Source organism: Micropterus dolomieu, linkage group LG09 (assembly GCF_021292245.1).
Source record: "Micropterus dolomieu isolate WLL.071019.BEF.003 ecotype Adirondacks linkage group LG09, ASM2129224v1, whole genome shotgun sequence".
Lineage (NCBI taxonomy): Eukaryota > Metazoa > Chordata > Actinopteri > Centrarchiformes > Centrarchidae > Micropterus > Micropterus dolomieu.
In genome coordinates this window covers 12,297,442-12,322,838 of record NC_060158.1, presented here as the reverse complement: position 1 = coordinate 12,322,838, position 25,397 = coordinate 12,297,442, and the positions used below count along the sequence as shown (strand labels likewise).

General features: G+C 37.8%; 2 protein-coding genes across 3 annotated transcripts; one reads left to right on the top strand and one right to left on the bottom strand.

Moving 5' to 3' along the window:
- The first annotated feature begins 1,623 nt into the window (after nucleotides 1-1,623).
- Nucleotides 1,624-4,862, top strand: LOC123977032 (protein C1orf43 homolog). The gene is made up of 7 exons (XM_046059483.1): nucleotides 1,624-2,190; nucleotides 2,288-2,389; nucleotides 2,516-2,624; nucleotides 2,728-2,781; nucleotides 3,266-3,432; nucleotides 3,548-3,606; nucleotides 4,052-4,862. Exons 1-7 carry the CDS (start codon nucleotides 2,128-2,130, stop codon nucleotides 4,257-4,259), a joined length of 762 nt encoding a protein of 253 aa, XP_045915439.1. The 5' UTR covers nucleotides 1,624-2,127; the 3' UTR covers nucleotides 4,260-4,862.
- A 3-nt stretch (nucleotides 4,863-4,865) lies between these two features.
- Nucleotides 4,866-24,329, bottom strand: tuft1b (tuftelin 1b). Of its 2 annotated transcripts, XM_046059481.1 has the most exons (13): nucleotides 24,247-24,329; nucleotides 22,737-22,793; nucleotides 11,088-11,168; nucleotides 10,888-10,986; nucleotides 10,706-10,780; nucleotides 10,454-10,519; nucleotides 9,704-9,793; nucleotides 8,861-8,971; nucleotides 7,637-7,857; nucleotides 7,102-7,207; nucleotides 6,691-6,774; nucleotides 6,356-6,450; nucleotides 4,866-6,207 (listed from the first exon to the last, which is right to left on the bottom strand). In XM_046059481.1, exons 1-13 carry the CDS (start codon nucleotides 24,310-24,312, stop codon nucleotides 6,135-6,137), a joined length of 1,224 nt encoding a protein of 407 aa, XP_045915437.1. In that variant the 5' UTR covers nucleotides 24,313-24,329; the 3' UTR covers nucleotides 4,866-6,134. The 2 variants fall into 2 exon arrangements, with proteins under 2 accessions (XP_045915437.1, XP_045915438.1); XM_046059482.1 differs by lacking the exons at nucleotides 22,737-22,793; nucleotides 24,247-24,329 and adding an exon at nucleotides 18,835-18,897.
- Between the last annotated feature and the right edge of the window lie 1,068 nt (nucleotides 24,330-25,397).

Below are 25,397 nucleotides of genomic sequence, written 5' to 3'. Positions count from 1 at the left end.
AGTTATGGCTTGTCAGTGGTGAGGATGCACAATACAGACAATAAAGTTTGGCAAACAGAGGGATGAGGGGGTTTGCAATGATCTAATAAAAAAACCCATGTATAACATAACAGTAAACACGAGTGTTGCAGCCATGAACTTGTCAGTATGCATATAGGGTCAGGTCTCACATGTTTCAGCAAAACAAGACAATATTAAGATGTTAAAAAACAGATGAAAAAACGAAGAAGATAACAAAATAAAATAAATTGCGTAGAAATTATTATAAAAAGCTGTACATAATACATCAAATACAGTCCATTACAATACCTGTATAAAAGACTTTAGATTGTGCAAAGCATTGTGCAATCCTTATACAGAGATTAAGATAAGGTTCCTATTGGTGGAAACATCAAAATATATTTAAGTAGGGGAGAGCGGGGTGATTTGAGCCTGTGGGGAAGTTGAGCCACCCCTTGTTTCTCTCTCTGCAACCATAGAAATAATTGGTCATGTGAACACACATTTTTGAAGAGTCATCCATTTTACTCACCCTGTGATGAAGAGAGGCCCATGGAATAAGTGATAAGCAAATTTAAGATAAAAAAACAACAACTGGATATTGCTGTTCAAAGTGATTATTTTTATGTTCAAGGAGTCCTGAACAATTACAGACAGGTTTGAGAAAATCTTAAGCATGTGTTAGTGCTTTGGGCAGTTACAATATCAGGCTATACCATTAGCATGACATTACCCTTAAACAGCTGGATGACACATATTTGTTAAAATGGCAAGGATGGGGTCATTTGAGCCAAAAGACTTGGGGGAAGTGGGGCAAGAAATTTTACTGTAATTTTACATTGCATTCTTATGCATCACCGAAATGATGTGACCTTATGCATTTTAGACAAGAAACCATCATGTCATTCTTCTATAAATTGAACACAGACAGGCTTTAACTCCTATTGTGGCTTTGACAGAGTAGTGGGAGAGGTACAAAAATGGGAAGTCCATTCATCAGGTGGCACGGGACATGTCTATAAACAGGATGACTTTAAAGTGATACATTGTTATGAAACCACTAGGAGACACAGCTGCAATGTTTCACTAAGTGCAATTAAATGTTGGGACCTGGCACAATGAAATGACATTGATGTCCCCAGCCCTCATGTGACTCAACTTATCCCTCATATGGGGCAAGTTGAGCCAAGAGTCCACTTTTTTTGGAAAGCCATATTTTATGTAAATGCATTATTCCCAGGGATGCACCACATCCTGAAATATATATATATATATATTTTAGTTGGAGACATTACGTCATGTCCTCACTTTAAAGACACTGCAAGTAAAAACTGTCTCAACTCACTCAGCTCTCCCCTATAACAGGAAGTTTAATATATGCAATATATTATGCATGTACACTCACTAATAATGATATAATAATATGTATAATGCATATATAATAGAAATATTGTGATGTAGTATATAATACAAAATGCAACCAAACTGGTAATTCTTTATAATATAGTGTTAAATATGCTACTAAAACTTCTACTAATACTACCTCTAGTATTAATATCATAATAATGTAATATAATCCAGAACAAGGTGCAGTTATATGGTTGTGTCAATGCACAACAGTTAGGCCAGTCAATTAATCCTTAATGTATCTAATTTTGTACAAAATATACACGGTAAAATACAAAACAGAAAGTAGAAGGCTGTAGGAGACCAGCAGTCTTGTGAAATCTTGGCGTTAAACAAAGCCTAACATTTTTAAATTCTACAAAATGTTTGGCCAGACAGGTGCTACACAGTTATTACGGTAATGTGGGGCGCCGCAAATCAACTGTCGCTGTCGCCCTTTCGGCTAGCATGTACGACCAAACTAAACTACGTACTTATTGCACGATGTCGTGAGGAGAAGGAGAACCAGGGCGTTCGCTGTATAGTTTATTTTTATTTCTAGAAACGACAGTTCAAAGCTGCAACGAAATAAACAATTTCTCGTTCTGTGCTGCAGTGGCCATTCTTTTTAAAATGGACAACTGCCTGTCAGCTACCAGGCTAATATAGCAACACGACGTTTAGATTCATTGCTTGCTAGCTAATCGACCTGTGGATAAACTGAACACACTGACAAATAACATGGCAGAGTCGTCGCCGCTATCAGGTGTTAATGTTGTCCTGGTTATGGCTTATGGAAGTTTGGTAAGTTACAGACTTGGTTGCTAGCTGGTATGCGCTCATGTGATGGTGCTTTGAATGTAAAATCCTGTCCTGACACCTCTGGGGTTTTTTTGTGTAGGTGTTTGTGCTGCTGTTCATCTTCGTCAAAAGGCAAATCATGCGTTTCGCGATGAGATCCCGCAGAGGACCCCATGCACCGATTGGCCACAATGCACCTAAGGTAAAGTAGATCTCCTCTTTTATGAGCTCTTAACGTTACCTGTTGTGCTGTCAAAGCCTAGTTGAATATGCAGCAGCTGCTGTTGGTGCAAGAGTTTGTTTATTTCCTTCACGAATTCATATACAGGGTTTGAGGGAGGACATAGACTCCAGGCTGTCCAAGGTCCAGGAGATCCGTTTCGAACCTCGTCTCCTATCTGAAGAAGACGACAGGCTGAAGCAAGGATCACAGATTAGTCAGTCAATGTATTAGCTCATCTTGTTGCCACCTGAATCTCTTTGACGTGCATATTGTGCTTTTTTTGCTTTATGTAACAAAAATCTGTTTGTATTTCAAAGGTTGCTACAATTACCTGTACAGAATGAAAGCCCTGGATGCCATCCGAGACTCAGGTGAGAGGCACATTTGACTTATTAAACATATTGATTCTGCAGTTGGATGCATTATTCTCCATATCATCACAGAACTGAGTCCATTACTCACAAATTCACTTCTACTCTTTTACCTCTATTAATATGCAAACAACGCTGAAGTAAGCTTCCGATTCTGCAGTTAAGGGGAAAGTTGAGTGAAACTCAATTCCAGATCAAAAACCACTATGACCAGAGCTGTCAAATCTGGACTAGAATGTCCCAGAGAGGCTAAAGTTTCTTCACAACACAGTTTCAGATTTGTGAAATTGGGAGCGGTGAGTCAGAAGGTAACTTCAGCGTCATAATATGCAAAAATGATGTGTTTTGTTATCTTATTGTAATTATATATTATTTTCTATGAGTTTACCAAATCATGTTTTTGGCATTGATCCATCTTTCCCATGGGGGAGTATTAAAGTTTAATCTCTTCTCACCTTCACTTTCCTTCCTGTTGGGACCTCAGGTGTTCCTCTGCAGGAGATAAGCTGCAGTCCCAGTGCGTTTACAGGACGAAACTTCAGGAGCTGGCTGCTGGAGTTGCGCAATTCCCACTCTCTGATCAAGAGCAGCCGCAGCGCACTCATCGACCGTTTGCTTGAAGGCTATGACAGCGCTCGCCATGGGACTGGGGTGCCTAATAATGTTTTTGTGTTTGACTGATGGGTGAAGAAAAGAGGACAGAATATCATAGGCTTAAGAAATGTGTTGTGGTGCTACTGATTTTACTTTTAATTCTTTGTTTCAGGTGTTCGGGGAAGCTGAGTTTCTTGAATACCAGCAAGCTCTCAACGAACTAGCTGATGTGTAAGTGCTGAAATCGTGGACCAGATTTGCAATTGTTGTGACACTGTTGGAACAATTGTTCCAGGCTGCATTGGTCACATGACAGGGCAAGTGCATGCTACAATGAAAAATGGTGTAAAGATTTAGACAAATCATTTAACATAGCAAGTCTGGCTTTGATGATGTTCAAACATAATGGTTGATTGGCAGAGTTTAGTTTTTCTCATTTTAAAAGTACATGTAAATATGAATCCTACAATTTAATAGCCCACATGTTATTTTATTATAAGCACAATCACACATTATATGGTGTAGGTATGCAGTTGTATTCCTACAGATGCACCTACTTACACTAATCTTGTTTTGAGCTCATGATCTGTTATTACTACTAATGTTATTGCTGCTATTTCATTACTAATAGCCAAGTAGTTAGTGTAACGCCCCCTTTCTCTGCCACTCCTTCCAGGGTGAAGGCCTATTCCAGCACCACCAGCCTGGACCAGCATCACCAGTCCGCAGCCAAAGACCTGACAGGCTCTCCTGTCCGGGGCACTCCCTCCACCATCCAGGTCACCTACCTGCCCTCCACTGGCCAGCGCAGCAAGAGGCCCAAACACTTTCTGGAGCTTAAAAGTTTCAAAGACAACTACAACACACTGGAGAGCACTCTGTGAGAGAGACTGCTGTTACAGGCTGAAAATGTTTGTATGGTGTGTTGAGCATGTGTGTATGTGCGTTTCAAGTTGAGCTTAAAACACACATCTTCTCCTTACAGTACATTCAGATAGGACAATGTCTATTGTGAGCATTTCCATACATGATATTTTTCAAGTATTTGAAAAGAGTTATGTAGACAAAGAAATGTCTAATTTTATAACAATAGTTAAAATCTTGCTATCACAAGATTTTTTCTTTTATTATGGTAAGGCCATTATGTACATGTGTATGTGCTACACCAAGGCCTTTATTCTTATTTTGGACCTAATGAGTGTGTTCAGAGGACAAATGTGATTGTAGCCAACCTGGCAAGGTTGTCATTGTCATTTTTGTAAAAAAAAAACAGCAAGATCTGTTGCAAATCACCTGGATTCATTTTTACTTTTTCTCAAAAGTCCAAATGTAAATCTTTAGTGTACCTTTCGATTTACTGTGCAGTGTTTTTTGTACAGATGTAAGATATTTATATGAACATTCATACCTTATTTAAGTCATGTTGTTTGATTTGTATTTATGTAAGGCTGTAAAGTTCTGTGGTTTGATAAAAGCCTTCAACCCACTTCTTCATATCTTGTGTCTTTAATATGTCCAATAGGTGGCAGTACAAGGTTATTAAGTAAAGACGCAACAACAGAGATAATAAAAATTAGGCTTGTAAAACTTCATAAGTAACAGCTACAACAAATGAATCTGATAAACCAGGTATTACATTCTATTTGACAACATCTACAAATAAAGGGACACAGACTGAAATTCAATTAATCCATCTACAATGTTCACAGTGAATTGTTTGTTAATTAATAAGATTTATAAAAAAATGTGCATCCTAGATTGCAACAAAGTTTTTTTTACAGAAAAAAATCTGCCAAGTCCGTACAAACAATGCATAAATATATAAGGAAGCAAGTTTGTCAGTCAAATCAGAGTTATTGTTATTAAATATGCCACCTTTCAGTACAAAACAGAATATATATAATAAGGGTGTTGAGGCAGAACTTGGCAGCGTAGATGAGAATTGTTAAATGTTGATATCAGCGGTATTCTCCAGCTTAAGTAAAACAAATAAGGTCAGAAGTCTAATATATAAAATAGAATAATCACTTATTATATTCAACCCGCTCTAATGTCAGAGCAACTTTTTTAAGTGAAACATAAATCATATTTCAACATTGACATAACCAGCTGCATTCCTGCCATTGGCAATGTGGTGCAAAACACTGAAGAATCTGACCCCCAAACCCTACTGCTGCTTAGGATTTTGGCCAAGCAGGCCGTAGGACGAAGATGTGCTGAAATCTCAGTTGAACTGAATGTATAACAAAGACATTTACAATAGTAACAGAACAGTTTTTAATCCGGACCCACCGTTTACATTGACCTGTTGACACAGCTTATTTCAGATTCTAAAGTGGGAGAGAAGTGGAGGTGGGAACACCTTAGAAGTTTGCTGAACTCTTTCCTACTGCCAAGACTTGCTGACAAAGCACATCCTGCTCAGATTTATGTACATCTGAGAAGTTCAATAAAATAATTTCCACAGTACAGCTTCCTTGTTTGCTTTTTAGGATTCCCCTTACCACTGGATCCAACTTGGCACTCCCCTTAACTTTCCTTTTTTTAGATTCTGTTTGACACTGAGGACGCCAGTAAAGGTATTCAGAACAGCCTCAAAAGTAACTATAAGGTACTAACAATGTGCTTTGTTACCATTAGGTCTGTTAAACCATTTTTTTTAAATCACTGCAGACCTATGTTTAATAAACTGGTAGGTGGTTAAATATATATATATATATATATGTACACTGTATTCATTCCTTTGGTTGACACTCCATTCAGGACTTGGTCTCAATGACTTTGATGAATGGGAGGGCCTTGTTGCTCTGTGTTGACGGTGTGAGTGGTTTACTGTGGACAGAGGGAAATAAAAATACAAAATAATGTTATTAGGTTGTGCTTTTGATTATAGCATGACTGGTAGGCAGACCAGTACTAATATGAAATCACCATGTTACTGTGATTAAGAAAATCAAATTAGAAACAGAAATTAACTTACCTGTAAACAATCTCTGGCTTGTTCTCAGTGGACGTCAGGGGCAGAGGGTCCTGGCCTGCCAGGAAGTACTCCATGTGGTCATGCATTTCTCTGTTCTGCAGACAAAAAGGTGTTAAAGACATTTAATTGTGTCTTTGTGTGTTTCTCTCACAAAACTTTTGAGCTTTTAGTTGATTGGAGTGTGGTGCTTTTAGCTTTAGCAAAGAAAGGACACCTAGAATAACATTTATAAAATGTCAGAAGAAAATTTATTCACAGCATTAATATAACTAAGTATAACTAAGCCTTTAGTGGATTCATTCAGATTCTAAGTGCAGTTATATGAAGCTCCTGACCTCAGCTTCCAGGAAAGCCACCTTCTCCTCCAGATCCATGATGACTCGATCTCTCTCTTGGATGACCGTGCGGGAGTTCTGCAGCTGTATTATTGACAAAACAAACACAAACAAACAATGTGAGACGCTCAGGAGAAACACAGCTCACTTTTCCAACAGGAGCAGATGCACCATCACTTATTCATGACAAGCGAGTTTAGTTTCCCCACACGTTTCCTCTTGGCTCCACTCCCTCATATCAATTATGCTTTACGTGTCTGCCTCCTCAAGAATCTAATTTTGTCATTAATGGCTTCCTGTGCATTTGTGGGCACTGGAGAGCTCATTTGCATTCTGTACCTGCATGTGTGAGTGTGTGGTTGTCTGTGTGCACCTTGCACTACTGGTCAATCTGCTTGTGTGTAGAAATACCTGTTCGATCATGTGGCGGACTTTCCTCTGCTGACTCTTTAACATGTCGTCAAGGTGATGAATCTTTTCCTTCAGGACGGCCACCTCCCTCTCCAGCTCTGCACGCCTGTGAACACACAAATATATGAGAAAAAAACTGTCAAACTAATAACAATTTGATGTGTATCGAGTACAAACCATGCACTAAGAAAACTACTGAACAAGTTTTGTAATTTTGACTAGAGGAGGCCATGTTATTTGTATAATTTGTATTTTACATCCTAGGAAGGAATTTGTTAATTAGGTAATCAAACTAACTAACTAACTAAGATACTTGGGGATCTATTCCCTCTTATTGAAGGAAAAGTGGATGGATTCAACTATATTTGCAAGGTGTCTAATTAAGTGAAACAAATAGCATTTTTGGGTACAGCATTTTCAGATTTCCTGATGACTTTGCTTGTTAAAAAACAAACCAACAAACAAAAACTTACAACGTCTTATTTGTGCAATTGATTTCTTGTACTTTGGCACATCACTTTGTTTCTCATCTCACCTCTTCTCCTTCTGCTCTTCCTCCCTATCTGCTTTAAGCTGCTGCAGCTCTGCCTCCTGTGCCGCCATCTTGTCTTTGAGGATGCAGCTCTCAATCTCCATGCTTCCCAGCAGCCTCTGCAGCTCCTCCACCTTCTGGCCCCTCTCCTCTGACTGCTCCTCAGCCTTCTGTAGCCGCTCAGACTGGTCAGCCAGACGAAGGAAATATGCATTTGACTCGGCCTGTGAGAAGAGCCACAGAGTAAGATTTATGTAGGATAAGTATGCATGATGTATACACTATTAAAGGCTCTGCAGGTGTTTTCGAAACTCTGCTGAGGTTGAAGTTGTTTGGGGCTATGCTGCTACACTGTCCCACCTTAATAGGTACAACAAAACCAACAGAAGGATGTGGTAAGAATGTGGTCAAGTGCAATCTGAACATGCCCACATTGTCCTGAGAAGAGGTCTAATCAGACAACAAAAATGAAAACAGTGTAGGTGGCTTACAGCAGTCAGGTGTATTACAACTTGGCTCTTATTATAAAGGTATAATATCTAACATTACCACAATAAAATGTCTAAAAACAACTAAAATACATAATTCTTATTCAAGGTAACGAAGTGTTTTATTTGGTTGCCCATCAGCAGCATCCTATGTCCTTTGCCCCCATAGTTGCTGTTATTTCTGTGGAAACGCGTCCGGGGATCCGTCAGAAAGTGAGGGAGGAAGTTGGCTAACGTAACTAAATAAAATGTGAATAAAACTGTAATATATTACCTCATCTGTGATTTTTTTTTCTGCCTGAGTCATGTCAGATAGATTTTCATTACTTCACAACGTCATCAAAATATGTCTTTTGTTATTATTTTGTTGTGTGAGACCCCTAGCAGCAGAAATTACATAATGTATGTATACATAATTTAGTTTTGGCCATTATGTATCAGTATAATTGTGTTGGTGCCACTAACACAGTAAAGAAGGTTTAAGTACATGACCATAGGGACAGTACATGACAGATCAGCCTATGGTAAAAGTCTGTGTGCAGTGTCCCCACATGACCTGGCAGATGAATGCACTGTAGAGCAAAGACCCAAACAGCGGAGGATCACAGGATGAAGGATAAAATCCAAAGATAAGTATGGCAGATAATGAGGATGATTAAAGGAACAAGAGAGTAGCAGCGGAGTGAGTCATAGCTGCAGACAGGAAATCGTGTCATGTTACTCATCTCGGGTTACAGACCTGCAGTTTCTCCCTCTCCTCCTGATGCCTCTTCTCCATTTCCTTCAGCTGCGCATACAGACGCTTGCTGGCCTCCCTGAGCCTCACACTCTCCTCCTGATTATCCTCGACCTGAGCGTGCAGGCAGACACAGAGTGACATGCTCAATTAGGCTAAAGCTGGCAATTTACTTGAACCTGAGGGCAAGGCAGGTGCTAACAAACTGATAAAAGAGACTGCAAGAAGGCCATTTGCTACATGTTTAAACAGGTTGTTTGGTCTACCCTGAGGTAACAAAAGCATTTAGACAAGAAGTATGTTAAACAGTGCAGAGATAATCTTTTGTCTCATGGCTGTCCTTTAGGTGAACAAAATACTTTCCCCAGACAAACAATGCACTTTACATTGCTGTATAATCAGACACCACCAAGAATGGAGGGCAGCGTAAATTGACGCTAGGTTTAATACATACCACACATACAGATCACTGGCTATGGGTAGCCACAATACATACGCAGTCCCTCCCTGCTCTGACACTTCTTCCTTGGTTGAAATACAATATTGTGTGTGCAGGCAGTGTGTGAGCTATTAGTCTGAATGTAAGTGAGCCCTTGTGCTGTGCTGCGTGTGTGGGGAAGGCTTTGTTATGAGCTTCAGAGAGCCTCGCACCATTTTCTTTAGAACAGCAGGCAGTAGGCTAAAGAACCAGACATTTTTACTATGAATGTTGTTTACACAAATTTGAATGCATTCAAAACTGCTCAGCTGAAAAAGGCTTCTGTCATTTCCCATGGTTCATACATATTAAACTGATGGATAATCGGATCATAAAAGCCACAGCAAACACAGAAGACGTTAGCTTACATGGGCATCTGACTCAATGAGAACAGTGTTGCCATTGGTGACAGCTGGTTGGCTGCTGGGCTTGTTGACTCTGATGCCATTGACGGGATACTGAAGAGAGCAGCGTCTGGTTAGTGGAGTCACTGCTTTTTTTTTTCTCCTTTTACTAGTAAAATGTACAAATATTAGAGTGGCCGAGAGAGATCACTGCACTGCAACTTCAAGAAACACAAGCAGATGAAGGGAAGGATCACTTTGACAACTTTTGAAATGCATTATATTCTTTCACTTTCTTTTAAACCAAAAAGCTGTGGCATGTCTACAATTCATTTCTGAAATACTGCCCTCCTGTTAAATTGACATTATTATTAGCTTATATATATATAGAAATTCAATTTAAGTGCTATATAAATAATGTTTTACTTACTTAAAAAAATGGAACTGAACTAATTAATTAAAAGCCAATGCTAGGTGCATAGCCAACATCTTCCATAATATTAGAATCTTAAAATTTGAATGTTAAAACTGTAATGAAATTAATTAGCTGGTTATCGAACATCATTGTTTAGAGGTGAAAGAGGTTGACTTGTATCTTTTTTGTATTCTTTATTTGCTTGTGTTTGTGTATATGTTGCTTATGTTTTCTTAAATTGTTGCATGGTGAGCTCTCTCAGCTACCGTAATAGAAACTCATTTAAGTAATTACTATACATATATGATATATTACAACTATTTGTCAGCTGTATATTCAGAAAAACATATTTGATGTACCTTGTGGTTTTTACTGTTTTGCCTGGCTGCCATCTGCTCTCTCAGAGTCTTCAGACAGTACCTTACCTATGAACCAAAAAAATATGCATTAAAACAAATGTGTGTGATGCAGAAGCACTACTATTGTTCACTTTATTCAACCCAGCCACAACGTTGTTTTAAAAGAAACACACAGGCTCCTACTGTTCTCCACTAGTGGTTGAATGTTGACTTATTGTCTAAATGCAGCTGAAGGAAGTGTCACACACTGACCTCCTGAATCTGCGTCACCTCGTCCGTCAGCATTCTGACACTCTCTGTTTTCTCTGGACGGGCTTCAAGGTAAACCTGTGTTAGATAATACAGTTTAGTACACAAATATCTCAGATGTGGACTGGCTTGTTCATGCATACAACTGTAAACAAACACAGTTGCACCAAAACAAGCTCACTTACCTTAATGACTTCAACTTTTTCTTCTGTGGGAGTGATGAGCTCAAATGTTTCTTCCTGCTTTTCTGGTTTATGTGGCAGCACTACCGCTATGCTGCTCTCCTACATTCAGCCCAAAACAAAAGTTTATGAAATGTTCCATCTTCCTAACTTTTCTTTCATTGAGTAAATGACATGACACAACCGGTTTCCTCTTTTTTTACCTTGTTGCCGTACCGAGCCGAGGGACAGCCTGCCTGATCCTGATCTTGCAGAGTGAGTCTAAGCCGACTGCATCGTTGAACCTGAAATGAAAGATGAAAGCATAAGATAACTAAGTGAAGCTGTGGGGATTATGAGAAAAACAACCAATGAAGAGAGAGGAGGGGGCTCAAATGAAAGTCATCTGCGAGAACAAAGGTGGGGCAGGGAACGAACCGGGCACTTTTTGCTGTAAAACTTCCCCACACTAGAGTTTTCTGTGGATGCCACGCGGTAAGACTGTATAGCCTAGCAACCGACACTGAGGAGACATTTCCATTGCATCCCAGGGGCAAGGTCTGGTGATTATAACCACAACAATCCACTCCTCTCACTGGAGAAAATGAAACCAGTCCAGTCCAGTAAGGGCCAAAACTACCAACACTCAAAACAACAGTGACTGCCGAGTCACTCTCAACTCAACTTTGTCGCCTTAGAACAAAATCAGATCACGTGAGAATTTTCTGTCATACGTCTTTGACAACTTTACTTCAAAACAGAGTATTTCTAGAAAATAGTTTGGTTAACAACACCACAAAATATTTTGTATTATATTCTACTCCAAAGTCATGTGTACTATTCCTTTCTGTAGGTGCTCTATCATATTCTCCTCTACTCCATGCTTTTGGTATTTCTATATTATTCTATTCTGCAGGTTTTATTGGTATCTGCACTCTTTTCCATTTTATTTTATGCTATTCTATTGTATTCTGTAGGTACGGTATGTGTATACTACACTATTTTATTCTATTCTGTGTGCATGTGTCAGTGGGAATGGGAAGAGAACGAGAGATGTTTTTCGTTTATAGCTTTTTCCCAGTAGACGTTGATACTGTTACACCAGCCTTAAGTAATATTAGTGTTTATTTCTTTCAGATCCACTATGATGACTCAATAATGGCTTTCAATTTTGTAAAGTTAGCCTTTAACTGTGCCCTTTGTTTGGATCCTGGCTTCTTTATAGCCCCTTTATTTCATCAGCTGTTTTTGATGGAGAGCCAGCTTCCACTTTATTTCTCAGTTAACGATGTATCATATTTTCCTGATGACATGAAGACACCCCCTGACTTTCATTGGAAGTGCATGTTGTTCTATGTTAATCATTAATGTTTTAAAAAGGCTATATAAAAGCTTGTCACATCATCCACTGAAAATGGAGACATTAACCATACATTTTTCAAATCGTAAAAAAACAAATCTCAATATTTTTAAGACAAACTGTCATGATCTATGAGTCAAAATGCAGTAATTCAGACTTTATGTTTCAGAGACAAACAAATAATTTGACAGTGAATTAGAAAGTCTAATTAGACAATGGGATAGTAAGGTGCCCTGCGATGGACTGGCGACCTGTCCAGGGTGTACCCCGCCTTGCGCCCGATGTCAGCTGGGATTGGCTCCAGCCCCCCCCAAGACCCTGTATGACGATGGATGGATGGATGGATGGATGGGATAGTAAGGTAAAGAAAGTCTGTGCCTAGCTGAGGAATGTTTAGTTTACAAAAAAAGATAAAATATCTCATCTAAAAATATTAGATGACTGTTGAAAACACACTGTATACTAGATATTTAATACATAAAGTAGAACCATTCCCCAAAGCAAACACATACTTGCTTTGACTATACATAATCTTACTTAATCCTACATCTAAGTAAGTGACTTATGGCTGCACACAAATTGTGTAGCTTTTTCTCTGAATGTGCAAAGAAAACAAACCATTTGGCCCTCCGGGTACAGGTGAGTTATGTAACATAGTTAATTTTTATCTTATCACCAACCTACATTACACCTAATTCTCTAAGCGTCTATGTGGCCTCTATGTTAAGTGTTCGTATGTCTGTGTGTGTAGTGCGCCTCCACCCTGCAATAAATGAGGTAAAGACTGAATTGATATTATCAGTCATTATTAAAAACTCTTTGTGGTGCAGCTTTGTATGCTATCATCAATGGCCTTAATTAAACCTTGTGTGGGCGTCAGCTGCAGAGTGACTTAGCAATCAGTCCAAAAGCCAAGCTGTTCAAGTGGCACATCATTTAATAATTTAAAGCAAAAAGAAATATGAACAAACTGTCCTATAGATGTTTGGACAGTAATTATCTTAAGTTCTTTGTTGAATTTGTTTTGTTTAAGTCTTGGTCTATAGACCTAGATGGGAATCCTCACTGAAACACTATTATTATGATAACTTGGCTGAGCTAAAATATACACTAAACCAATGCGTAGTGATTGTTGTTGCATGCTGTTTTGCTTCTATAGAATATAATGTTAACAGCAACTGCTCCACGGTGTCACACTGGTGGAAGCTAAAACTTCGCTATGTGTTTTTCAGGACTGGCTGTCTATTTTCAGTCAGAGAGGTTTTACAGGTGATATTTTATGGTACATAAAAAGAGAAACAGATGTTGCTTCCCTGCTTTAAATCAGCTAAAGGTAGTCAGGAATCTTCTTTGTCATTTGAATTATTTATACACCTGCATAATATTTCACATTCAGTACTTGCTCTGTAATATCACATGTTATGGCAGTATAACCTGTTTGGAAAACACCCTCATATCCTCATATTTGTCATTGTGCAAATGTCTTTCTTCATGAAGCCACTTCACATAACCTTAATTGCTCCCTATGTGAATCACACCTGTGGTTATAGTGTAGGAATGGTAAAGAGGCAATGGCAAGTTCTCTTCATACCACAGTCTGTTGTCAGCTTTAAGTGTGAACACAGTGCTGCAATAATAACTTCAGTACGCACATGATTTAGTGACACCATGTAGTTTACCTTAGAAGCACTTTTAATCAATCAATACACAACCACAAACAATAGGAATAAAAAAACACTTAATAATGTAGAAAGTATCCCATCCAGAACAATACATTTTCTTATAGATTGAGTTTCACACTTGATAGCCAAGGCTACCAGATAGCAAACGCCACTCCTTTCCTGGGAAAACCCCTTTATTGTATCTGGCTTCCAATGAACATCATGACAGTGCGGTCATCAGGCCACATCAAACTGAGAAAGGAACTCATCAGCAATGTGGGTAGCTGTTATAGATCTATGTGACAACTTTAGCAACAGCCTGCACAGAATCCCAGCATTTATAACTGCTGTTGGTTGCACTTTCCATGATATTAAGCAATTAAAAATCATCAGATCAAGATGACTCTTGAAACAATCACTTCCCTTGTAGCATGAAGAGGCAATGCTGAAGGGGTCTTGTAGGAGTCAACTGGTAAAAATCAAAATGTTAGTATGAAAAAGTAATCACATAGAGCTTTAACATATGTGGGTGTTTTTGCATGTGTTTGTGCACATATTGTGCATGTCTGTATGAAGCTGTGACTTATATTACTCTGTGTGAGATCTCCTTTGTGCACAGGTTTGTTATGTGTCCTATCAAATGTCAAGAAAATTACTAAAATACTGTAGATATGCTGATATATGTGTTTTTACCTGTGTGTATGTGTGTGTGCCACTATGACACATAAAATAAACTTGCTTGTGAATGGGTGGAATCAGTTTATCGAGTGGTTGTGAACATGCCTTCCATAAGTCATGTCAACACACATACAGTAATGTATGGCTTAAGGACAAAGAAGGGCAACGCAATAAGTCACATGTGGGAAACACATTTGGTTACAAGTTTGCAAGTCAAATAGAGGCTAAATGGTTTAGTTTGAATGGCAGCTCTTTGGGTGTAATTGCTACGCCTGAAAACCATCAGAGCCGAGGCAGCGACAGGCGGGCCAACATTTCAGTCTGATCTGAGGAAGAGACAGCTCGAGGCTTCTCTGGAGAAGAGGCACACAGAGGATCGTGGGACAGACACACCCTGGGAGGTGCTTACTGTCCACATAACACAATGTTTTGCACCTCAACACACGCTATCTTTGGAAGCCACTCCATTGACACATTTACATTTCAGTGAGGCACAGAGCTTCAAAATAAGCACAACTGTTGAATAGGTTACATAATCTGCTTTTTCACAACAGTAAACTGTAAGTAAATTACATGTAAGCATCTGCAAATGAATCCTTGACAGTGCCACAGCTCATGCCAAGTTCAAGCTTTTTCATGTGCTGCAATGAATGCCTATGAAGAGTTTCCTCTTATCCTGGATAAATCCTGCGCTGCATTTTGTCTGTGTAAAAACAGCAACAGCAGCATGTTTAGGACAAACTAAAGAAATATGGAAACTGCAGACTACAATGAATGTTGCCCTTATAGGAACATACTGTGGTGGTGCAGAAATTGAATGCTGACCACCAAAGCAGTCTCTGCATATTATCAAATGTGTTGCCAAATTTGAGAATTACCACATCCTTCAATCCTTCATTGTTCTTGTTGCAGTCGACAAAAATTGCAGAGGTCAACTGCACAGCACCATGAAAACAGTCCCAACCAATGATTATGGATGAAAGAGAAGTTGGTTAGGAGCCACTCCTAAAAAAGATGCTTATTAGGCATCTTTACAGGCCAGATGGCCTACACGTGATCATGTTTCAAGGTGAAATAAAACATTGAATCACTTCATATTTTGTCGGTCTGTCCAATTAACATATGAGCAACTGTTAACTCTTGTCAAGTCCTGACGTAACAGCTCTTACATTCATGTACTGACAAGAAAAACGCAACAGACTTCAGTCTGCACAATGATAAATATGAGAATACAGGTAACGTGATACTTCTTTGTTCTCTTTCATATTTCCTCTCTGCTGCAGACATGTGCAAACTCACACTTCTAATGAACATAATTTCATCAGCAGTTTTATCGGCCCTGTGCAGTCAATATCTGCCTCCAGTGTTAAGGGAAAAAGAGGAAGAAGCTTCTGAGTGCTGCTCCACTAGGCTTGTCCGTGCAGCTCAGGGAACACTTAATTTCCATTTCTGTCATTTCCATTCTAGGTGGAGTAACCTCAAATTCACTTAGAGAACACAGAGAAAACAAAGGCTGCAAGGTTAAGTGGTATCCCTCGGTTTTCTATATCTCTTATATGATATGAGTGTAACGTTTACATACAAACTCATTTCATAAACAACCAATCTCCAACCAATCTTAAACGGATCTAAAGAGAATTGCTTTAGAGATAATATCAGTACAAGTAACTGAGGTGTTCAGGTGTTGTTCAATAACATTTGATTGATTCTCCCTCTGTGGTATGAATCTATGTTAATGAAATTCTGATGTGTTTGATAAGATCAAAAGACAAAGTTATTGTTAAATAACCATGTCTTGCACAACACTACGCAGAAAACCATGCAACATCAAATTAATTTATTGCAAACACTTGCACTGATATTTTGCACAGCAATATATGAAGTACAGCTGGCAATTTGGTTAGCTGCATGCTATCTGTTTACTTGTAGGCACTGCAAAGAATCCATACTGTTTCCGTTTTTAATGTACTCTAGGTATGATTTATGAAAACTCTGTATTTGATGAAAACAATTAACCAATTTTGATGAGTCAGTAGTATGTTAACATTCATTTTCTGTGCAGCTAGTAACCACCATGTTCAACAGTTTAGATGCAGTGTTGCCTTATTTAACACATCAGTGTGAGTCTCTATACTGTGCTCACACCTAACAAAAGTGTCTCCAAAGTGATATCAAATTGGATGTCATTTTGACAGAAATGAAAAATACAGGGGTGCAAATTAAGTGTTAAAATAAACATTCTGGTAAATAACCTGCCACGGGAGGCACATATCCAAAATATCTTTTCATACCTCAGCTCTTTAGCTGAGCAGCAGCAGCGAGCCCAGGGGGAGAGTCTGTTTTCTGTCTAGTGTCCTGCTCTTGTCATATCAGATAACACAGAAGGAGGACAGAGCAGTCCTACAGCGTTTTTACACATTTTCACTCCCCTGTAACGCTGGTTCTGTGGTGGTAGTAGCACTAAGGTATACAGAATAAAGTGCAGTAGAGTACAAATCAATGACGTACAGAGTAAGCTACAGTAAGAACGCAACTTACTTTTATTTTCATAGTCAATTCATATTCTAATTCTTTTTTTCATTAACGGATTAATAGTTTTATCTATAAAATGCCAGAAATGCTGAAAAAATACTAGAATAATGTTTAGCATTTTGCTTGAGAAATTATTAATTAATTGAATCATTATTAAATTAATAATAAATTATTAAAATATTAATATTAAAATTAATAATAATAATAATACATTTTATTTCTATACCACTTTTCAGGACATTCAAAGACAATTTACAGTAAAAGCAGAAGTTATGTACATTTAAAACTGATTAAAAACATAAATAGCATAATATAAAATATATGAACAGTAGATAAAAACATGTGGTGCGGAAATACATAAGAGCAAGGGGCGACCAAAACAAAATACATTAGCAGGTGTAACATAACATTATTAACTCATTATTAAAATATTTTCTGCTGGCAAATTGAACTGAATTGAGTAATAAAAAAATGGGGTAGCTCAGAGTTGAGTACATAAGACTAATGTGGTTTTAAAGTAGAGTAGAGCTGAGAAGATGTGAATAGTGTAAGGGAGTAGAGCAGAGTAAAGTGGACTATAGCAGAGGAGATAATATCTTATTATCTCAGACAGATCAGGTCAAGCATACTGGGTTAGACCTGCAGCTGATAGGCAAACAGCCCGTTACCCATCCGTCCAGCATGACCCGCGTTTACTAATTTGGAGGTGACATCACTGCTTCACCTCAGCGCCCCAGCTAGAATAGCATCCTCATACCTTTAGTGACCTCCCACAAATCAATACAGGACCATCCAATCCTAGTTGTCGAGCTACAAACTCCTCCATGACCCACTAATGTGGAGATTATATCACTGCTGTACTCAGCTGTAGAGGCTGACTGATACTGAAGAACAACAATGACTAAAGGGTGAACCAGACATAGCAATAAATCTATGTACTAAATGATTTTTACAAGCTGAGAACGGAACATTTTCTGCATTCACAGAATGTAGATCCCCACTTGCACCAACACCAGTATCTAAATTCCTATTCCAAGCTCCAACAGAGATCACAGCAAAGTGTGAAATACATCCATCTCTGAGGGAAGTCAAAACAAAGTTTTGTGGGGGGTTTTTTGCCAAGGACACAGCTACACACACTATACCAACATGGCAATCTGTTGATATCAGCAAGTCCTGCTTTAAAACCATCACACGTTACACATTTATAAACTCTTCCCTTCTGATTCATGCAAACAGCATGTGCCACCATTACAACGAAACCTGAGTCACTTTTTCATAGCAAAAAAAGAAAACAGAAAATGGGAGGTAGCTCTACAAAGATTTTAAGTTGCTTTTTGTCTGACAAACTCAAAGGCAATGTTTACATCCAGGTGGTCTGTGTCAAATAAATATAATGAATATGAACAAAATTATGTATGTCTTTAGTGCCCTGCCAGCTTCATACATCTTGCTAATACAAGAAAGGGCTATACTAAATTAATCTCTTTTTGTGTACAACACTCTCAAGTATATATTTTGGACTGGTTTAATCCGCATGTGGCAGAAAACAATCCCTTTATTTTAAATATGACAAGTTCACTAAGAAGACATACCTAAATGATTCATAAAAACAAATTTGACTGTCATTCACAAAGCAGACAAAACTAGAACCGCAAGTACTATCATGCATGTCACGCTGTACCAACCCAAACGATAAACCCTTTACTTTATCTCACATAGGATCAGTCTGATATCTACCTGGGCAGACGAAGCTGTCCGGGACTCTTCCCGAGGATGTTCAGGCAGCTGCGATACAGACTGTCTGCGTCTGTGTGACTAAGTGCGTGGGAAGCCACGGTTGTCTTCCCTTACATGGCTGGGTGAGGCTCCACCAGCCGCCCAACCCCTTTTTCCTCCAGATTGTTCTCCAGTCAGAGAGCAACAGTGCCAGTCCAAGGAGGCACATAGTTGTTAGCCTCCCCTGCAGGACTGCAATGCCAAATACACAATGAAAGAACTGGAAGGAACATTTCTCTCATTAGATTATACACAGTCCAGAACAAAAGTTGTTTGTGGATGTTGAATCTAAACTGCATAACAGTGTGAAACTTTTATATATTATATAGATTTTATTAGTATTGCTAAAACAATGGAAGACGTGGACAACAATTCAGAGGTCTGGAACAGGGCTATTATCTTCTATCACACAGCCTCAATCATTCAGAGTAAATGAGTTACTTGGTTAAACCTTAACACTTAGGTGCAGTGTAAATGTATGCAAATATACACTAACATATAACTTAGCATTATAAGTGACAAGTAGATAACTCTGTGGAATGTAAAAGGTTTCATTCATCTGCCACATGGCGACAGTGTTAGGTAGCAGCACTCTGAGGAATGTGTGGTATGAGTTATATAAGAGAGATTAATGAAGAGTCTTTATATAACAGTCACTGGCACGGTGAGTGTGTGCAGTGTAAACAAAACTGTGCAAACAAAAGTCAAACGCCACAGTCCAAATACGTTCATGCTTGTACGTGTCTGTGTGTCTCTAATTATCTGAAACTTTGTATGTTAAGCTTCCATCACTGAAATTGTCTTAAATCTGATAGTCTTTTTCTGATTAATTATTCATTGATTTGCCAAGATCTCCAATAATTAGTCAACTAATCAATTAGTCGATGTAGAGAAAAAATTATTTAGCAACTATTATTATGGTTTCCATAGTCTTTTATGGTAGTAAACTGAATGTCTTTGTTTTTTGGACTGTTGGTCGGAAAAAACAAGACATTTGAAGATATCACTTTGTGCTCTTACAATGGGCATTTTTCACCATTTTCTGCTACTCTAAAGACCAGAACAATTTTTGACTAATAAAGAAAATACAGACAGAACAATCGATAATGAAGATAATTGTAAGTTGCAACCCTAAGTTTTGTCAATAAAATGTTGAGAAAAATCATTATTCATAATCATTATTTCTCAGGAGCTCAAGGGGGTACCTTCAAACGGCTTGTTTTGTCAGACCAACATTCCAAAACTGAAGGATATCTGATTTATGATGATACAAAACAGATAAAAGCCAGAAACTGTCACATTTGAGAGGTTGGAACAATTGGTCATTTGACATCTTTACTAACACAGTAAGTGACTTAAAACCTTATTTGACAATTGACTAAGAACTTCATCACTAGTGTATTATATTCTAAATGTATGACATTATGTCTCACAATGTACCTTACATATTTGTGTTTTGCATTATTTCTTTATGTTCCACACAAAGACTTCCAATATGTGCAGGTGTGTACTAAACACCCTGTTATTTATCAAGCTATTTGTATATATTTATAGTTGCCTTATCATTTAGTTGTTATGTGAGCAGTGCAAACAAGCTATTCAACAATGTCGGTGTCACACACAAAGGCTTAGAGTGGATCTCTCTTATGTAGCCAACAAGCAACAGAGTTGACAAAGAAACCAACAGCAATCCAGCTAAGCTATTTTAATAATATCCTTGCATGGACCAGTCTAGCTCTTCTCAGCATGTTCTCACGCCATGACATAAAACACATTAGCCTATATGTCATTAGTCAAGTTCAGGAAAAAACAAAGCTTAAGTGGGATAAGATAGAGTTCCCAATGAAAATGAGGGTTTGCAGAACAGGTTGACAGAACAGTTAATTTGCATATAGGACATATTCCCTATTACAGTCAATAATAGAAGAAGAAAAAAGATCCTCTCTAAACTGCAAAGCCAGGAAAAAAGGGTCTGAAAACACTCCTGTAATCATTTTTCTTATTTTGTTTAATCACAGTTTCAGTCCCCTAAAGCTGGCAGCTGCCAAAAGTTCACTTCCAACGTGTGTACTAGTCCTGACATGATATGTATTTCACCTCTTCCTGCAAGTTATCTGTATAAACAAATGTGTTCATTCATGTCACCATCCTGGCACACATGTGCCATTACAACCTCAATGGTTTAGGGCAAATTAATGACTTTATTCATGATAAAAAAGCTATATAATGTTTAACATTTCCTTTGACAAATTCTCATTTATGTCTCTTTGGTAAATAGCCATTACACTTTGGTATCTACAAGGATGTGTGTAATGACAACACTATGCAACAAACTGTGAAAGAGGTTTTGCACAAGATAGATCACATGTTACAGAGTCAGATAAATAAGAACAGGGCTGGAAAAAAAACATTATATGAAAGAGGACACTGGAATGGAACTGCTGGCATGGAATTCTCTGTAAATTCCACATTCCAGAACGTCAGACCAATTGTTTTCTCAGTGGAGCGCTAACAAATAATTATCTTAATCATCAATACAGCTCTAGAATGGCCTGAAATGTTGCAATTATTTTAATGTTCAACCTGGTGTAGGGGTAAAATTATTAAATTTTCTTCTAATGACGTTTGAAGTACGATGTTCAGACCTCACTTGTTTCAACATATCACTATATTCTTAAAACATGTTACAGTCTGTAAAAGAGCAACCACTGGCTTTTCATTTCTGTGTAAACACATTAAACATGGTCTGATATGAGCTCCACACACAAAAAGAAGGCTAAAGTTCCAGTGAAAGTGCCACCACACATACAGTCACACTGTGGGTAAAGTCTGTTACGTTCAACTTATGAAACATGTAATCCAGCAGTCACTCCTGCTATTTGACCTGCATGAGTATTTTATGATATGTAATAATAGATAACATGCACAAGGCATTTTGTTTTGTTGTACATACAAATAATAACTGAATTCTGCAACCATGTGGCATTACTTTGATCTCTTCCAGAGGATAATGGATATCAAATAATTAATCTGCCATTTGTTAATAATTCAACAACCTCGTTAAGATTTACAAGACTAAATGATGTCACAGTGTACAACTAATACCATCAGAGTGACACACTCCAGACCTTAGGCTTCCTCAGCCTCACAACTTAAAAGACAACCTAATGTTGGCTGTTCACCATCATCATCGTGCCATGATCATTAAATTTGCTTTGGGACATCAAAAAAGTTAATGCTTAAACACACAAAATATGTCACATGCAACGTGGGAAGTTATCAGTTACCAGCCAAATGCTGATAAAATATGAAAGTGGCTGGTAGATTTTAGACATTTCTGTCATATGTTCACATTTTAAAATGTTAATTTTCCCACCCTGGTCAGACCCCAGACCCTGGTCACATGACACAGTGTTGCATCTGCATTCACATAGTTTCTATGTTGTGTTGAAATGTAGGCAACACTACATTCTGCGATGCCAAAGAAGAAACACAGGTGTGCGGGTTTTTTTCATTTGTATTCACACAAATTTCTCCTTTTCATATTACATAACAACCTCATTACATAACAACCTCATTTCACATGTAAGCCTATAATGTAGGCTATAGACCAATTTTTGTGTACAAGTAATAATGGAATTTTTCGAAAATTGTAGCTATATTTCTCCTGAGTTTCACTTTCATGTGGAAACGTAACATAGCTAAGAAATGCACTCTATAGTAAAGTGAATTAGTCCAGTTCAGTGTTAGCCTACCTTAACTATAAGTACGACTTATACATTTCAGTTATGTTATATCTGACAGGTATTTGACTTATGTCTCTCTAGATGAAAACACTTAAGCTATTTTAAATCAAGACTCACGTTCGCCTTGTTGTCCTCTTCTCCATTTTCCACATTTCGCGCAACCCCGCCGCTCATCTTCTAAGTGGAAAGTTCAGAAAGTCACATGAAGCCAAGACATGACAACAAAAAGGGATATATTCTGTGTGTTTTCTCTCCTGTCCGTCAGTGTGTGAATCTTTACATCTCCTCCTCCTCGCAAATAACTGTTAGATACTTCAACAAAAGCGCACAGAGGGAAGACACTTGGAAGCTGTCCCACTCTCTGCCTGTCCAGGTAGTTACTGTTGAAGTTGAAGCCTGCAGGTGTCCAACATGCCTGCACCTCATTTAAATGGAATGTCCTAAATCATAAATCAGGATGTGGGTAGCAGAAGTAAATGTGGGTATTTTGTGTTATTTTAGATGTGGGTCAGGTAAACATTTTTAATAAGTTGTTTTCATTCTTAATTTTGTTGTCTTTTATATTTTTCATATCTTGTAGGCCTATCTGTTCTGGTACAAACATAGCCTACATATTCTTATTAGTAGCCTACATAGGCCTACATTTCTATGTAAATATGTAATTCATATGTATTTTTACTATGTCACACTGATCTGGAATATAAGCCAAAACATTTATACACACTGGTCTAGGTTAATCTACTGGAGGCCTATAACTGTAACATTTTTTTCCACTGGTGGAAAGTAACTAAGTACATTTTACTTAATGATGCACTTAAATAGTTTTGAGGTACATGTACTTTACTTTGGTATTTTCATTTGATGCTACTTTCTACTTCTAGTCAGAGGTAAATACAATACTTTTTTACTCCACTGCATTTATTTGATAACTATAGTTACTAGGCTACTTTGCAAATTGAACAAAACAGAAAATACAACCAACAAATACATTATTATTATAGGTTAAGATATATTGATCCCTTGGTGAAATCGACAAACTATCCAGCAGTAGCTATAAATGCAATAATATAAAACACATTATTCTGAAATGGACCATTCTGCATGGGTATTTACTTTAGGCATATTTTGATGGTTTTACTAAGGTAAAATATGCAATTTAAATGCAGTAATATCTATACACTATGGTATTGCTACTCTTACTTAAGATCTGAGTACTTCCTCCACAACAATTTGTTTTCCTTCTTACTATATCCTACCCACCTCAGTTGTCCTTTCCTTTGTGCTGCTAAAATGCTAAATTTCATTGCTTGGGATCAATTAGATCATATCTTAAATTAAACTTTTTTAAATTTTGTTGTAGTAATGTTCTTAATTTGACATGGGCAGTTCATATTAAAACGTTTCCCTAAGTCTGCCAGTGGACCAAAAAAAATATTTAGATATTTGGCTGCCTAGAATGAAACCTAAAAAGCTTTACATATAGATACCATAAGCAGTCAAATATGCTATAAATTAAGGGCAGAGTAAAATGAATAAATCCAAATTGAAATGTGTATTTAAAATATACACACTAAATGTACTGTATATAAAGACTGATTTACTGAAAAACACGACTGAAATGTCTGACCTCAGAGAAGTTGATGACACCTCCATCCGGTAGACGTTTGGTGTGAGTGCTGCTGAGCCACGGCATTTTGTGCTCAGTCACCTGCCTGATCTTCTTCCAGATTGATCCCATATGCTTTCTCTCTTCATCTGTCTTGTTTCAACACATTTTGTTTAACCTCTTCCTCATTTTCCAGCAATATCTCAGTAACAGTGCAGCTCCAGGAACCTCCACTTAGTGTGATCTGCTTCCCATGCGCTGCAGTTAATTCTGTGTTGGACCTGCAAATAGGATATAGTCCTGTGTGATAACAGTCCTGTCACATGTCACACTTATTTACTATCCTGCTTCTGTGGCTGAACTCATTTACCTTTGGTGGCATATGGCTTGAAACTTTGTGACATGAAGTCTGGCACATCAGCCCAAAAAAAGTGTCCTACTTTCAGCATTTGACAAATGTTGCTGTGACAGTGTGAGAACATTGTGATCTTTGTTGAATAATGGATCCAGGAAGAAATAAGTAGCGCAGAAAACAGTTTGGTAGAAGACAAATATAATACTTTATTAATTATATTTATCAGATTTGTATTACCTTCATCCAATATTATATGAGCTCTGTTACAGAAACGTCCTAACAAGGAGGTTCATCTCAATGACAGACTATTTTCCTGTTGTTACCAGGTGTGGCATAAAATGAAAAGAAAGACCGTTACCATATGAAAGCAAGATTATAATCCCCAAAATCACATTAAACCATGTAAGCCTACTATATTATTTTACTACAATGTTCTTCCGCTGTTTGACATCGCATCATTATGTTTTGAATCTTGGTTTAAGAAATAACTTACATTATCTTAAGAGTTATTTGTTCCATGACACCCAAATAAAAGTACTCCTTTTATACACATCACTGAAAACAGACTACTAGAAAGAATTACACAAATTCAAAAGGCAGCTCATTTTGAAAAGCCCAGCTCAAAATAAACAAGAACTGGTTTTGATTAATGGTGTATATTCTGTGTGTTTGGTACTGAGCTAACATGCAGACTTTAGCTTATTTGTCTACATGTTAGAAAACCATGAGGGCATTGTCAATGTATTTCAGCAGCATGAAAAGTGCCAATAACCAAGTTGTAAAAGCCGCTGCTCACTTTCTCACATATCGTCGATGT

Bases quoted from the DNA above. Each gene is read 5' to 3' on its own strand.
- LOC123977032 (XM_046059483.1), top strand. From the start codon at position 2,128: ATGGCAGAGTCGTCGCCGCTATCAGGTGTTAATGTTGTCCTGGTTATG. The intron at 2,390-2,515 runs GTAAAGTAGATC...ATTCATATACAG, and splicing joins TTGGCCACAATGCACCTAAG to GGTTTGAGGGAGGACATAGA. The intron at 3,433-3,547 runs GTGCCTAATAAT...TCTTTGTTTCAG, and splicing joins GCGCTCGCCATGGGACTGGG to GTGTTCGGGGAAGCTGAGTT.
- tuft1b (XM_046059481.1), bottom strand. From the start codon at position 24,312: ATGCCGTGGCTCAGCAGCACTCACACCAAACGTCTACCGGATGGAGGT. The intron at 22,794-24,246 runs GTCAGACATTTC...TCCACTTAGAAG, and splicing joins GTGTCATCAACTTCTCTGAG to ATGAGCGGCGGGGTTGCGCG. The intron at 7,858-8,860 runs GTCTGTAACCCG...CTCTTCTCACAG, and splicing joins AGGAGAGGGAGAAACTGCAG to GCCGAGTCAAATGCATATTT.